Here is a 16,668-nt window from a genome sequence, read left to right as displayed (position 1 = left end):
ATGGGTGTGCAATCAGTGTAGTTACACAGGGCCCTGCACTCAGAACTTCACATTTGGGGTCAAATGCTCTGCAATCATTGTCTGTATTCTTAATAATTTTATCTTTGAGTTTGTATTTTAGGAGAAGTCCAATGGGACAATTGGAACCGGCACTGGGGGCTTGGAACCTCAGCTTCTACATGGTCCTCCCTTCTACCACATCTCTTGGATGGGTTTTCAGCTGCTTGCTCTCCCAACCTCTGGCCCCCTGACCTCATCCAGCCTCCCCTGCCCTTGTCCAGTGACCACTTTAACCCTCTACTCTACCTTGGGCGGGGCTCTGTGTGTGCCACCGATAGTATCTAGGGATTAGGCAAGGAGGTGGTCATTCTCAACCCAAGGTATCAATGCCACTGCATTTTTTTGCGCTTGACTTGGTGGAGGTGAGTCTCTTGCCTTCCTTAGTCCAGTTATTGAGAGAGTCTCAGTGTGGAGGTTGTAATACCTTTGGAGGTCACCCATTTGCTGTGGGTTGGGGAGGCAGGCCTGTGGTAAGGGGAGATGCCTGGTTTGGCCTCCTGTCCCTTGCTGGGAATAGTATGTCAGTCCAGCGGCTAGCAGGAGGGGGCTTCAGGCAGCCAGTGGGTTGCATGGGCCCCCAATTTCCTATGGGGGGATCTGTATTTATCCCAAAGGCATCTCCCTGCCCAACAGTGTGACATTAGATAGCAAATAAAAAATACTGTGGCAGATTGAGAACCCATAGAAAGGAGTAAGCTTTACATTTTAGTATCTTTTTTTTTTTTTTTTTGCGGTACGCGGGCCTCTCACTGTTGTGGCCTCTCCCGTTGCGGAGCACAGGCTCTGGACGCGCAGGCTCAGCGGCCATGGCTCACGGGTCCAGCCGCTCCGCGGCACGTGGGATCTTCCCAGACCGGGGCACGAACCCGCATCCCCTGCATCGGCAGGCGGACTCTCAACCACTGCGCCACCAGGGAAGCCCACATTTTAGTATCTTTAACAGCACTTTTTTCTGCTTTTTGATCCACATTTTTATTTTGCACTGGGTCCCACAAATTGAGTAGCTCTTCCTATGTGTGATCTTAGAAATTACAAAGTACCAAATTTAAAGTTTCTTAGAACTTAGAAAGTACCAAATAAACATTAGCTTAAAACAGACAAAGAAATCCATTGCCTCTAAGGACATGAAAGCAGTAACAAAAAAGTGGAGGTATTTATGAGAAGGAAAAGTACAGGACTTGGTAACACACACAGCAGAAACAGGGGATATATACCATTAGGCAAAAATAATTTCAAGAATTGCACAGGGCAACACACACTAGTTTAGTTTCTTGCAAAACATGGGTGCTTGAGAAATATTTGCATTTGACTTGAGCATCTTCAGCTTGGAGGTATCAGTGAAACTGTTTCCTCTTGGAATGGGGAAGCTTAGGCAAAAGAGATTTTGAGGTGAGGAAGACATTTAGAAGATGTCTTCTACAAAGCATGCTGTGAGAGGAATAGGCAATTTGGTCTTATCTATCAAAATGTAAAATGTACATAGTTTTGCATTTTCACTTCATTTCTAGGTCCACGATAAATACACATGTGTACAATACAGAAGCAAGTACAATGATGTTCATGCAGAATTGCTGAATAGCAAAAATCAGAAACCAACCTAAATGTCCATAACTAGGAAACTGTTCGATTTCAGGCAATGGCGTACCATGCAGCCATTAAAAAGAATGAGGTAGGGCTTCCCTGGTGGCGCAGTGGTTGAGAGTCCGCCTGACGATGCAGGGGACGCGGGTTCGTGCCCCGGTCTGGGAAGATTCCACATGACGCAGAGCGGCTAGGCCCGTGAGCCATGGCCGCTGGGCCTGCGCGTTAAGAATGAGGTAGACATGGACCTATATTTACCAGGAGTGAGACAAACAGGGGATTTTAATTAAGGGGAAAAAATATCAAGTTCCAGGAAAATGCTTAATCCCATTTACTTAGAAAATACATATGTACAAGATAATGAGTAGATAAAGGTCTAGAAGCCTGAACACCAAACTTTAAACTGTGAATATCTCTGAGCTCGGGAGTGGGTGGAGCGCGTGTGTGAATGAATGGGACGCTTATGCTTTCTCTGTGCACTTCTGTATTTGAATGTATTACTGAGAGGAAATGGAAAGTGTATTTTGAGGGCGTCGTATGAAGGGAAAAGTTGGGAAGCAGGGTGAAGACTTACAGCTCCCTGGTCTCTTCAGACTCCAGCGCCGTCTGAGGTGAGGAGACCCCGCCCCGCTGAGGTGATTCTGCAGAGGGGCGGAGCTCTGCAGAGCCAACACTGGAGGCGGCCCCGGGGGGCGGAGCCCTGACTCCAGCCGCACGTTCCGCTCCCACCATGCCCTTATAAGGAGCGCCCGGCGTTAGGGCTCGGGAATCCGGTCGCAAACCCCGCGGCTCAGCCCCAATCCCAGGCCCCTCCCTTGGGAATGGGGGCGGGGCGGGGCCTTGGCGGCGCGGTTGCGTGGGCGGAGCATCTCAAAGCGGGACCAATAGGAGTGGAGGCCCGGGTCTGAGCGGCGTTGCCATTGGGCGCGGCGACGAGAGGGGGCGGGGCGCTCGCGAGGCTGGTTACGCCGAGGGAAGCCCGGACTCCGTAGTCACTGCTCAGAGTCCGTCTCTCCGCGGATTCCCGGCCCCGCCGTTCTCAGATCTCTGTAGCCCGCGGTTCGCCGCCCCGCTCGCCGCCGCGATGCCGGTGTTTCATACGCGCACGATTGAGAGCATTCTGGAGCCGGTGGCGCAGCAGATCTCGCACCTGGTGATCATGCACGAGGAAGGCGAGGTGGACGGCAAAGCCATCCCTGACCTCACCGCGCCTGTGGCCGCCGTGCAGGCGGCCGTCAGTAACCTCGTTCGGGTGAGCGCGCTGGGCCTGGGATGGGGAACGGGGGCGGGAGACGTCCTTGGGGTTCCGGCTCGCCTCGCGGCTCCCCTGCGCTGCCTGTGGCTTTGCCGGTGGGCTCAGGAGCCAGACCGCCTCGGGTTTGAATCCTGACGCCCCCGCGTTGTGACCTTGAGCAAGCCCCCGAGCCTCTCTGGGTTTCAGTTTCCTCACCTATAAAATGGGGGCAATCATAATAATGCCTGCCTTGCGGGTTTGTTGTGAAGATTCAGCGAGGTGGTATTTATAAAGTGGCTAGCGCAGCTTATGACCCATAGTAAGCGCTCAATAAATGATAGGCGTTAGGATGTCTGATAGCCCCTTTCCCTCAGCAGGCTGTCGCCCCTCCCGTTGACAGCCTTGCTTTCAGCTCCTTTTTAGGCCTCCCCAGTCTGGCCTCTGGGCTGGCGGGCTCCTCTGCTGATTCCCTGACTTTCCTTCCAGGGATTCTTATTTGAGCCACGTTGTTCTCCTTTCTAATACTTCTGCCCCTCACCTTGAAACCCGCCTCACCCACCTCTGAGCCCTCCCCAGAGCTCCCCGCGTCCGGCCCTTCTGTCCACTTGTCTTAGTGGCCACTCGTCCCTGTCTCCTCCTTTCCTGGGCATTCTACTTCTGCTCACACCTCTGGCACTCACAAACACCGGGTGCAGTAATTCATGACTACGAATCCCTTTTCCCCTTTTCGCTTAACCCTGTTGCCTTTCATCCCCTTCCTCCCCCTCCAACCCCCGTGGAGATTTCCACCTGGCTTTACTTGCTGTCAAACGGCTTCCTCCCACTGGGGCCTTTCTAGACTCGGGGGCCCTCTTCGTCGGCCCCTCCTCCTGGCAGGAAGCAAGATGGAGAGGCCTGTGGAATCTGGGATCTGCGGCCCCTGCCGGAGAAAAGAACGGGGCGTCTCCTCCCCGAGCCACAACTTTCCTAGATGGCGAAGTGGCTCTGCAGACCCCTGTAGCCCACAGCTGTGACTAATAACTGAGGTGATTCCTCGAGGAGGCGGAGTCCACTTCTGAGAGGGGAAAAGAGGTGCTGTGACCAGTCTCCTAACACTCTGCTGGCTAATATCACACTTTTCTTTCCCACCCTGGGTGGGTGACTCAGACTGCTGCTGCCTGTGAGGAACAAATTTGGAAAAATTTTAAACGGCTTCCCCACTGAGCTGTGTAACTAGTGTGTGCCAGGGTAGTTAGGAGGCTGGTAGGCAACTGTGGGTCTGGGTGGGGCTTGGGTTCCGTATCTGATTAGAGCACTTTAGTGCACTTCAGCTGCTCAGAGTCTTCCTCAGTCTTCAGGGGCCCAGTCCAGGAGACAGTTCCGGAGACTGGTAACTAGGAGAACACTACTGACCAAATTCCCCATCTGCCTTCTGTGTAGATTTAGTTAGACTGTATTCAGGAAGAATACTGAATTCATTCAAAATGTCTAGTTCTACACTGTTCTTGTTCTTTTTATAACTAATTTTAATCTAAGACTCCAGAGTACATTCTTATGTAGTGTTGTCTAACATGGCTGCATTCCAGGCCTCCATTTCTCAACAAATAGGAAGCAATGTAAAGAGACAAGGTAATAGTGTCCCTCCAAGGAGTACTTCAGGAAATGAAATCTTAAAACCACATGTTGCATTTGGAGCAGAGTTAGTGTATAGTCTAGGGGCTGATATCTGGTTAGGCTATTTAGAAAAAAGTTATTTATGAGCTTCAATGCATGAATTAATAAGAACTGAATGTCTGCTATATAGGGAGCATTTTAATAAATCAGTGGTTCTTAGGTTGAGATGTGTATCAGAATCACCAGTGGGGCTTTTTAGAAATAAAGATGTCCAGCTCCCACCCCAGACTTACTGAGGAGCTCTTTAGGGGGTCAGGTCAAGGCCTTTGTGTTTTTGAGAAGCTCCATAGGTGGCTTTGATATAATCCCTTAGTTAGGAAACACTAATAGATACTGTGAGACAAATACCAAAAAAATGAGGCCATTGATAAGCTGAAAACAAAATTACATATAATTGCAAACTTCCCAATACATTACAAAAGAAGGGACTTGAGATTGGTGGTAGATAGGAGTTAGCAGAGAGAAAGTGGGGAGGGTTGTGTTGATAAGTAGTTAATCATGAACAAAGGTACTTGTGAATAAGTGACTTCCAGATTACAAGTAGACAAGTAGATTGTCTTGCTTAGCTCAGGAGGCAAGTTGGAGAGAAACTGGAGATGAAATTGGTGCATGCCGTATGGGCACTTTAACAGAAGTCCAATAAGACGAACAAAGAGAATGGAAGGGATAGGATGAGGACAGTGTGTGAGGGAGACTGTATAGATTGTGTTCTGGGGAGGCCTGAGGACCTACCCGTTGCTTGGAATCGTGGGTGTCAGTTGTGGCCCTGTGTATATGCTGCTGAATATTGTGATGAGTTGTGTACATGTATCAAGTTCCCAACTAGATTGTGTCTGGAGAACAGGCCTCGTATGTGCTTCTCAGTTCCTACCCTCAACATTGGCACATGGGATGGCTTGATATTGTTGAAGGAAAGAAGGAACTATGGGAAGGAAGATAAATTAGACTTTTAAAATTGGTTGGTCATGAGGAAAATGAGGGCCTGGACTTTGGGTGTGGCAGGGAAAATAGAGCAGGAATTAGAACCATATTAGAAATACAGTAGAAGAAGAATTAGTAGAGCTTGATAATAGAACTCTCAGGAAAAAAACACACGGTGCTACTATAAATTAACGAATCTGATTTTTGAACAAATATTCTGGAATTTATACAATTCAGGTTTCTTTCAGTTACCTTGGGAGGCTATATCCTTATTCCAGTGCTTCTCTTTGGGAATTTCTTACAGATTATCTACATATATATGTCAAATTAGTTTTATTTTGGTCAAGAAAATTTTGTCTGAAGTGGGCATTTCTTAACCTTACTACTTTATGTACCATTCTTGAGTCTAAAGTGACTTTTGGATATTTCCAAAATTAAAACTTACCAGGTGATGATGAAATTCTGAATTGTTAAGCTGTAGTCATCCACTTATCAGGTTGGTATTTATTGAGACACCCCGCTTCTAACATCAAAGCAATAAGTATGATATTGGGCAGAATAAGTATAATACTGGATTGAAGGTCCTAAGTGGCCCGGAGGAAGTGAAGTATCATGGAAGTTCAGAGGAAGGTAAGGTTACTCTTCTTGAGAGCATGGGGAAGGCTTCATGGAGGAGATAACCTCCGAGCTGGCCTTAAAGAAGGTGGGATTGGAACTTTTAAAGACATGGTAAGAAAGACATTACAAGTAGAAAGAATACCTAAACAAAGGCATAGAATTATTGAGAATCTGAGGACCAAGTTTTGACTTAGGAAATCATTAAGCAAGACTCATTTAGATTTGTAATTTTTCATGTGTATTTGTTAAACAAAAGTAGTCTGGTCACTTTATATATATATCATCACAATTGAGTCATCACTTTTACCCCACCCTTAGGGAGAGGGTAGGATGGGATTATTTACATGTCCTTTTTTCAAACTGAATAAGACCATTTTTTAAAAAACAGCTTTGTTGATATATAATTCACATACCATACAATTCACTCATTTAAACACTCAGTTCAGTGTTTTGGTTTTTTTTTTAGTGTATTTACAGAATTGCACAACATCACTACAGTCTAATTTTAGGACAGTTTTCTTCCCTCAAAAAGAAACTTCATACCCATTACAGTCACTGATTCTCTCCCATCCCCCAGCACCCCAGCCCTAGGCAACCACCAGTCTGCTTTCTGTCTTTGTGGATTTGTCCTTTCTGGACATTTCATATAAATGGAATCAGAAAATAATGTGGCCTTTTGTGTAGGACTTTTCACTTAGCATAATGTTTTCAAGGTTCATCTGTGGTGTAGTATGTGTCAGAAATTCATTACTTTTTGTTGCTGAATAATATTCCATTGTATAAAATAAGGCCATTTTAAACACAGAGAATGATTCTAATGCAGTAACAAAACAAGGAGGGGGCCTAGGAGAAAGATGGATGGGAAAAGAAAAGTAGAGGAGAGGTACAGGTTCCAAGGATGGGATTCAGTCAGCAGTGTGAAAAATTCAGAAGTCTTAGACTGTCTGTCTTGTAGCATGGTATATAAATTTTTCTTTTTTCCCATTGAAGTGGCCCATAGAAATCTGACAGTCTTTGTGACCATATAGTCGTGCCAGTTTTATTAATGGGGGTTCATACACTTTGCGTTCTCCATTGCATCTGAGGGCATGTGTTGTAACTACTCCGGGGGCTCATGAAATATTTATTTCGGACGTTTTTGTGGCCTTTACTTTTATGAGCCTCACCCACGTATCATACCCTGTTGGGACCAGCTCTGGGACAAATAGCAGCATTGTCTTTAAACTGATAGATGGGAACGACTGTTCTGCTCTTAAAAAGAAATCAATTTTGTCATTTATAAATTATCTGTATTAACATCTGAAATTATTCCTACTTTAATTTCTTTTGGTTGATGTTGGACTTATTTCCGTTAAAATAAATAACAGTGTTTGGGTGACAGGCCTGTGGGTGATTTTCTTCTTCTTCGTATTCTGTATTTTCCAATTTTTAAAATGAACATATAAATTCCTGTATTAAGGAAAAAATAAGGTAAATAATAAGAATGTATAATTCTTTATGGTTTATAAAATGCTTTCATATGTATAATCTCATAGCAGTCCTTTAAGGTAGGTATTGCTATGGTCTGAATTTTACAGGTGAAGATACTGTAGATCAGGGAAGTTAAGTAACCTGCCCACAGTGGCACAGTAGTTAGTGGTGGAGCTTGGACTTGAGCTCTGTTTCTCTTACTCTGGACACTGTGCTCTTTTCACTCCACCATTCTGTATCCACTTAGAACAAAGTTGTTAAATATCACTGGAAGTTTTCTAGCTTGAATCAGAAGCAATGAGAATGTTGTTAGTCAAAGAGTTTCCATTTGTCCTGGGCTTGGCAAGATTATCTGTTTAAAGGCTGGTTTTGGCATGGCGTGTGTGAAGGGCCTGTATTAAAAAAATGATGTGAAGGTAGTGTTCTGTTTCACAGTGACATTCAATTTTGCAGCATTAAAAAAAAAAAAGAATAGATACAGGTAACACAAAAGTATGTCTGCCAGACACGTAAAGGCTTTTCTAGTATTTATGGCTGCTTAGTTGAAGTCTATGAGAACTAAATAGTATTTAAAGTAGGTTTGTAGGATTTCTGTATTTAAATAGTATTTATAGTAAGTTTGTGGATTCTTTGGGGAATTGTGAAGTTTCATTTGAAACACTTTGTCTCTAGATCAGAAGAGATATACAAATAGGACTTAGCATTTACTCATGATGGAGAGAATGGAAGAGTTTTGGAGATTGTATGTTTCTACAACTATGTTTATAATTTTAATGGAGCCCCAGTTTAAATATTTGTTTATATATATTGACACAGTGGAAAGTTGGGCTTTTCTAAAGCTGTTTTGTAAATAGCACTGGTATAACAATGGACAAAATAAAAGTTATTTTATATTTTATGGACAAAATAAAAGTTAGAGTAAAAGCTCTGTGATATCAACCACAGTATCATAAGTTGATTCCTGCTATAGTCAGGAGTAAGGGCAGCACTAAGGCAACTGTTTTTATGGAGATGGGACTTATTTGGATTTTAATATTTCTGGTATATTGGTTAAAAAAGGAGTCTGGTTATTTTATATACTTAATTACTGGCCACATATATATATATATACACATATATATGTGTGTGTATGTGTATATGTATATATAAAATACTTACATTTTATATGTATCACAAATGAGAGGGTCATTATTTTAAAAGCTTTCTGACAACTTCCTGGTCTTTTACTGGCACACCTAGAAAGAGGGTAGGATGGGAATATCTTAATTATCCACAGTCTAAAGTCCATCACAGCATGTATTTTTTTCTCTTGTGACAGTCATAATACTTGGTCAGTGTTTGTCTTCATTGGGTTGTACGTTTCTCAGTGGCAGGGGCCATGTCTGGTGTTTGCTCCTTTCAATGTCAGGCTGGTCATAGGTGTGCAATATAACTTTTTTTTTTAAAACGAACTAACTATATATATATGTGTATATATATATGACATTCATTTTTTAAAATATAAATTTATTTATTTTTATTTATTTTTGGCTGCATCGGGTCTTTGTTGCTGCGGGCGGGCTTTCTCTAGTTCCGTGAGCAGGGGCTACTCTTCGTTGAGGTGAGCAGCCTTCTCATTGCGGTGGCTTCTGTTGTTGCAAAGCACGGGCTCTAGGTGCACGGGCTTCAGTAGTTGTGGCATGTGGGCTCAGTAGTTGTGGCTCTCAGGCTCTAGAGCGCAGGCTCAGTAGTTGTGGCGCACGGGCTTAGTTGCTCCACAGTATGTGGGATCTTCCCAGACCAGGGCTCAAACCCGTGTCCCCTGCATTGGCAGGTGGATTCCTAACCACTGCGCCACTAGGGAAGCCCATCATTCATTTTTTTTATGCACAAAATATTGTAATAGGAATTTTTTTTTTTTTTTTTTTTTTTTTTTTTTTTTTTTTTTTTTTTTTTTTTTTTTTGCTGTACGCGGGCCTCTCACTGCTGTGGCCTCTCCCGTTGCGGAGCACAGGCTCCGGACACACAGGCTCCGCGGCCATGGCTCGCGGGCCCAGCCGCTGCGCGGCATGTGGGATCTTCCGGGATAGGGGCACGAACCCGTGTCCCCTGCATCGGCAGGCGGACTCTCAACCACTGCGCCACCAGGGAAGCCCTGTAATAGGAATTTTTGTGCAGTGACAGTTGTCCATCCCCAGCTTTCAGACATCCGGTATAGCTGAATTTGAACAGTCTCTTTGAATTTATAATGGGCCTTGTCTGAAACAAGTAGAATATATACTAGGAGGGAGGAATGAATGGCTAACTGCCCATTGTTTGAGATAACAAAAGTGTTCAGGCTATTTTGGGTTGTGGTTCTCTGTTTCAGAGTCATTTCAACTATGCAGGCTACTTACTAAATTCATAATGTGAGAATATGTTGCCTCCTATCTGAAAGTGGCATTGGGATTTTGCATTCTTTTTGTCTTTTTAAAACATAACAGGGCTTCCCTGGTGGCGCAGTGGTTGAGAGTCCGCCTGCCGATGCAGGGGACACGGGTTCGTGCCCCTATCCTGGAAGATCCCACATGCCGCGGAGCGGCTGGGCCCGCGAGCCATGGCCGCGGAGCCTGTGTGTCCGGAGCCTGTGCTCCGCAACGGGAGAGGCCACAGCAGTGAGAGGCCCGAGTACAGCAAAAAAAAAAAAAAAAAAAAAAAAAGTAACAATTTAGACCAGGTGTTGATATATTATTTGGAACTCTGCTGGTTACAGTGTAGTATCATACTGAGTCATGAATTCCTCATTAAGAGATCTTTATTTCCTTGAACCATATGGCAGGAGACAAAAGATATCAGAAAGTTGATATGCTGTTTTTTTGTTTTTTGGCTGATCCAGGCCCAACCTTTTCATTGAACCTTATGTCATGGTCATGACACCGGGGTATACTTTTTACATAATAAACCAGCATTAGAGCAGTATCAAAAGAAGTAGAAGTCCTTAAAGGGCGAACATCAGAGATTAGCTGGTATCCCAGCAAGTTTCCTCTCTAGGATAATGCTCTGTGCTCAGGACTGTTGCTGAAAAAGGGCCATTCTAATTAGTTTATGTTGCTTTCAGGCCAGTCTGCTCTTAAACCTTCCCATATAGGCAGGACTAAAAGAAGAAAACAAATTTCAGCCTTGGCTTTTTTAAGCTCCAACAGCCTTCAGTGCTATGTAGTATAAATACTTCAGAGTGAAATTTAAGGAGTAAAGTTCAAATCTGTAATAAGACTCTGAAACACCTAGAGACAAAAGTTGGTGTATGGGAGGAAGGACCTCCCATTGCAGGCTTTCATCTGTCTTTCTGTTCCTTGTACATTGGACCTGTAGAATTCTTACAATATGCATTTGGGTATATTGGGCCACATAGACAGTTTAGTTTGGATAACATAAGTTTTGAGTTATCTAGGCGCCTGCTTCTCTGTTTTTTTCTGTCATTTTTGTATTTGTTCAGTTTCCATTGGGAATGATTATGAGAGGAACGCTATCTTACCTGTTTCTTCTTAACAATCTGCAAAAAGGTTTGTTAGGGAAGGAAGCTGAAATAAATATGTAAGTAGGGGATTTTTGTTCATTTGTATTTTTATCATTAACGTTTTATCTTTAATTTAACACTAAAAATATGTATACTATTAATAATAATTTTTGCCATGCTGAGCTTCGTATAGTCTTTCAAAAAGAACAAAATTTCTCTTGTTACAGAAGTATTACATTTTTATTGTTGAAAATTTAAAAAATCTATCTTTAGTCACAGTCGTCTCCAGTGTTTCTCTGCCTTTTACAGTCTGTTTGAACTTGATTTGTCTTTTTGTCTTTTCTCTCTACTCCAAACCAATTTGTTTCCCTAGATATAAATACAAACTTAACTATATATAGATGCACCAGCTCTTATCCCTTTTCACCATTAACACCCTTCCCCCTGCAAACTGTTTAATTCACTTTCCTGCTCAAGAATTTGCAAAGACAAGTGATGAAACCCAGTCAGTTACAACAACCCATGACTTTCTCTGTCATGTGCTGTTTAGGGAGCCGTGCTGTACTTAGCTAACTGCTCTTTCAGTCAGTGTGGAATGAAATAAGTTCAAAATAATGGGCTAGATCTTGAAAGAACTTATTAAAGATATGGGGTCTTTACATTGATTAAATCTATTTAAGTATGTGCATTATGTGCAGACAAAGGGATAGAGTATGATAGAATAATGGATAAAAGGGGACTTGTATAATTAGACATAGGCAGTTGGAGATTCCTTGCCTTTCTTCCAGTCCCTTGGTAAGGCTTTGTAGGTCTTGTGTCCTTGTATGCTGGGTCATCAGTCTTTGGATGATTGAGTTGATTGTGGGTTTGTTTTTTTTTTCCCCTCTTTCCTTACTCCCCTAGGGTGTCTCCCTTTAAGACTGTTGGTTTCTGGAGGACAAGGACTGGGTTATATTATTCTTGATATTCCTGGTGCCGAGCTTATCCCACAGTCTCTTGCTCATGGTATTCCTTTGATAAGTGTGTTGTGCCTTGATACTCTCTATACCTGCTAGTCATTCTAGGCTCATTCATGATGAAGATAGCTCACTACCTCTTGCCCCCATTGGATGGCTTGGTGACTCTTCTTCTGCACTCAAATGTTGCTATATGCAGATGCCTGCATAATCACAAAAAGAAACAAAGGTTCATAAATATTATATTGTGTTGGTTACATATTGGAACTTTAGATTCCAAAAAATTCTGTCACTTCTATGAGAAGGCAGCTCATTGGATGGGTATGAGTGTGCGATGTGTGTATGTATAGAGGATGAGAGGTAGTGAATCTTAGAACTAAAAATGTTTTACAAATATCATTAAGTTGCAGAAAATAGAGTCTTTGGCCCTTAGAGAATTTCCCACTGATAAGATTTCCAGTTGGATGACTTTTAAGGGGAAAGTGGCTGAATTTCATTGCAGTTGGCCACAATCCAAGCCAAAGTCATTCCTTCTTTTTGAAATAAGCTTAACTTATTCCCACAAGTAGGCTTTCTGTGAAGAAAGAAAAATGGTATGTTTGTTCTTAGAGTTGAAAGTTGAGGGACCAGCTATCAGCTTATCTAGCTTCCCTATATTTCCAGCCTTCTCTCTGTCCCCACCCCATCCCTGGAGAACTGGCTCATCTTTTATCTGTAAGGTGGACAACATGTTTTTATTCATTTAATTCAAGTAGATAAGGATATATAAATGTGCTAGTAAATCTCTAGTAACACTTAAATTTCTTATTCTGTGGTTTTTCCCCCCAAACCACCAAAATTAGTTATGACTCTAGCTGTGCACATTGCCTGGTGTTCTGAATAATAGTAGGGTATATAAGACATGGTCTGTGGCCTCAGGTTGTTAAAATACAGATGAAAATTATGATCTTATAAAAGATTTAGCTTATCTACATCTTCTCCATCCATGAAATTGTTGCAGAATTTAAATTATTTACTTTAAAGTTTGTACGCTAGTACTGTAACTACAGTTTTGATTCCTTGGAGCCCTGGAGAAAATGTGAGTGGGCCAGTAGCAGAATAAGCAGGTGGTGGGCCCCCTAGTTAGGAAAAGACCACTGAGCATCGGCTTCAGCTGCCCTCTTCTAGATTATTTTTTTCCTTACTGTGCTTTTCACAGTTGTAAGTAATTATTTGTGTGATTATTACTTCCTGAACATCTTTCCCCCACTAGGGCCCCAGGGGCAAAGCACCCATCAAAGTGCTTGGCACATAGTAGAGTCTTGAGGAATAATTGTTGAACAAACAAGTGGGAAGACTGTTTGCTGCTTCCGTACCCCAAACTGTTTTATGCTTCTTTGGAAAAATGTATATCATGCTGTGGGTGAATCTTGATGAAATTTAACTGTGATTAGGAAAGCAGCAGTAAATCATTGCTTAGTACAGGGTATTGCATGCAGTAGGATCATCCAATTCATGTTTCCTGAATGAATAAATTCCAGGGATAGAGGCCTGGAGTGCAGATGGGGATAATCCTGCCCAACATAGGATTATGCAGGATATGTAAGTTTAAAGAAATACAGAACATGGGTTTGGGATTCTCTATTAGTTTTGATGCTTTGCAAATGAACAGAATAGCCAACTTTGGCAAAGTGCATCTGGTATGAGTTAGCAAATACCAAAGTCACACTTTAGATATAGATATAAGATAAATCACCTATAGTGTAATGGTTAAGTGTAAAGGCTCTAGAGCTGAACTGCTGAGGTTTAAATCCTACCACTGACTGACACCTGCAAAGTATGTAACATTGGAGAAAGTATTTAATTTCTGTTTCTCATAGTCCTCATCTGTAAAACAAAGCTAATCATAGTATCTGACTTGGAGTGTATTATTGTGAAGATTAATGAGTTTGTAAAAATGTTTAGAACTATGCCTGACACATAGTTAAAGATTTCAGTGAGTGTTAGATATATTAATATATTTTTCCATGATTTTTAAGTCATATTTTAAATGTTAGCCTAATGAAAAAGCAGTGTTGATTTTTTTTTTAATGTCTAAGTATAACTTCTAACTTTTACTCAACAAGGCAAAGTGCCAGTGAAAGCTTTCAGTAGAATTCCATATGTTGTGAATATACAGTTTTATCAACTGTGGGGAAAATATTCACAGTTTAGGTGCCTAAGCCTTTGATTGCCAGTTTCCCATTAAAAATTCAGACATCTGAATTTATGATTGATATCTCCTTTGTTTGGAGCAATAGTGAGAGTAAAATTGTATCTCTCCCCTCTTCCACCCCAGTTTAGAAGCAAAGATTGGGACTTAGGATTTGGGATTTATCCCAAACATTCATTGTCCTATTTTCTAAAAAAGAAAAAACTGAAGGGGTAGTCACTAAAGTAAGTGGAATTGGCCCTTCCAGGTAGAGTTAAAAAGTACAATGCATTTGTGAAATAGAATTCATCTTGTTCTGGAACAGCCAAATTAATTTAACAAATATTTAATGACTACATATTATGCTGGATACTGGAAGAGGTTAGTATCTCTAGCCTGAAAGGAGGGATAGAATCTCTTTCAGATGTCCTATTGATATAGGAGTAATAGAGTTGAATGTAAAGGTCAGGGGACCTTAACTACTAGTTTGGAAGGTATACCTGTTATTTCTAGTCTTTCAGTGGTTTTCTGGAAAATTTTTAACATGCATATTTAACTTCAAAGTCTTAAATTAATTGGCATCTTTACTTTCTACTTGAATAAAATGGTAAAATACTTGTAATTCCACTGTCCCCTTTTTTTTTTTTTATATATTTTTTTTATTAGTTTCTGCTTTATAACAAAGTGAATCAGTCATACATATACATCTGTTCCCACATCCCTTCCCTCATGCATCTCCCTCCCTCCCACCCTCCCCATCCCACCCCTGCAGGCGGTCACAAAGCACGGAGCTGATCTCCCTGTGCTCTGCAGCTGCTTCCCACTATCTATCTACCTTACGTTTGGTAGTGTATATATGTCCATGCCTCTCTTTCGCTTTGTCACAGCTTACCCTTCCCCCACTGTCCCCTTATATATGGTTGTCTGAGATTTTGTTTCTCTCTTGATTTTTTTTCTCCCCACAAGTTAGACACTATTGTATTATACAGTTGCTTTTTTCCCCATTTACCTATATGTTTACCACTTTTTTTGAGACATAAGAGAAACGATGAACAGACCTCCCTTCTTCCTGAAGTCTGTCCTACACTAATATCTTTAGGTGGGTCTTTGGGCAGTACACACTCTAAGTTTCATTTGTCTGAAAATATCTTTTATATTGCCATTTTTTTCTGAAAGATAATTTCATTGAATATACAAAACTGGGCTAATAGTAATTTTTTCCCAGCGCTTTGAAAATATTATTCCAGTGTTTTCTGCATTCAAATCTGCCATCAGTCTAATTGTTATTTTCCTCTAAATAATGATTTTTTTTCTCACTGGGGCTTTTAAGATCTTATTTATCTTTCTTGGGATTTTTTTGGCTCCCTGATTTTGAGAGCTGATTTCTTTTATCAGTCGTAGAAAATTCTTAGCCATTATCTCTTGGAATTTTCGCCTCTTCCTTCATCTTATTCTCACCCTCTGGAAGTGTAATTAGAAAAATATTGGACTTTCTCTATCCTCTGTATCTCTGAACAGTTTATATTTTCCATATGGTTATTTTTTCAGGTCTTCCAATTTGCTCATTCTCATGCACCTGGGTCTAATATGTCAAATTTAATTCAGACACTGAGTTTTTAATTTAAATGGCAGTACTTTTACTTCTAGAATCGTATCTTTTTCAAAATCTTCTTGTCAGTATTGTAGTCTCTTGCTCTTTTATCATACTTTTAAACAAAGATTGCTTTTTATTCTCTCTTTTTTTTCCTTATTTAATGAAAAACATCTTGGAGTGTAAGGAACTACAAGAGCTTAATACTAGGATGAAAGTAGAAAGGCAGAGACCATATGACCCACAAAGCCTAAAATATTTACTCTCTGGCCCTTTATGGAAAAAATTGCCAACCCTCAACCTAGAGTCATAGAGTTATAAAGTTAGAAATAAGATCTCAGAGATCTTCTGATCCAACCCTCTCGTTTTAAAAATGAGAAAATGTATTCTCAGATGTAATCAACAATACGTCTAAGGCAGGTACCTTTGGCAGTGGAAAAGCCAAAATCAGAATTCATTGCTGGTCCTACTCCACCATATTGCCCCTCCCATGAAGCCTGTACTAGCCCAGTAGGACTGCTGGCTCTTTCATGAACAAACTCCAGGTTGTCTCACCTCTGCCTCTATGTACATGCTGCATTTCCTTCCATCTAAGATGCCTTCTTCCCTCCAGAAATTTTACCTATGCCTTAAGGCTCAGCTCAAATACTGAAAACTGCCCTTATCTCAGCAACTGGTTGAGCTCTCTGTCCACGTGACCCCGGTAGTGCTAAGTTCTGTCTCCCCGTTAGCACTCACCAGAGTCATTTATGTAGTTCTGATGCTATTCCAGGCCATAAACTTCCCAACTGTGCATCTTTATGTCACCTGAGGAAGTATCACCTGCACATTGCCTTACACACAGAATTCTTAGGACATAATTTAAAGAATGAACCAATCTAAAAATGTAAGGATACCAGAGACACCTTCAAGATCTCTGGTTTACTTCTCTTCTATTAA

At 41.7% G+C, this 16,668-nt stretch overlaps 1 protein-coding gene across 2 annotated transcripts in view; it reads left to right on the top strand.

The window, feature by feature from the left end:
- Nucleotides 1–2,620: 2,620 nt before the first annotated feature.
- Nucleotides 2,621–16,668, top strand: part of VCL (vinculin) — a 99,661-nt gene continuing 85,613 nt past the window's right edge. Inside the window, exon 1 of one of the 2 annotated variants that reach the window (XM_081244793.1) lies at nt 2,621–2,893. In XM_081244793.1, coding sequence (XP_081100919.1) covers nt 2,726–2,893 — 168 coding nt within the window. In that variant the 5' untranslated portion in view covers nt 2,621–2,725. The remainder of the gene's footprint in view (nt 2,894–16,668) is intronic. The other variant, XM_081244794.1, reaches the window with a different exon arrangement.

The sequence above is a fragment of the Mesoplodon bidens genome, assembly GCF_964165515.1.
Source record: "Mesoplodon bidens genome assembly, chromosome: 1".
In the NCBI taxonomy this organism is placed as follows: Eukaryota; Metazoa; Chordata; class Mammalia; order Artiodactyla; family Ziphiidae; genus Mesoplodon; species Mesoplodon bidens.
This window is presented reverse-complemented; position numbering and strand designations above follow the sequence as displayed.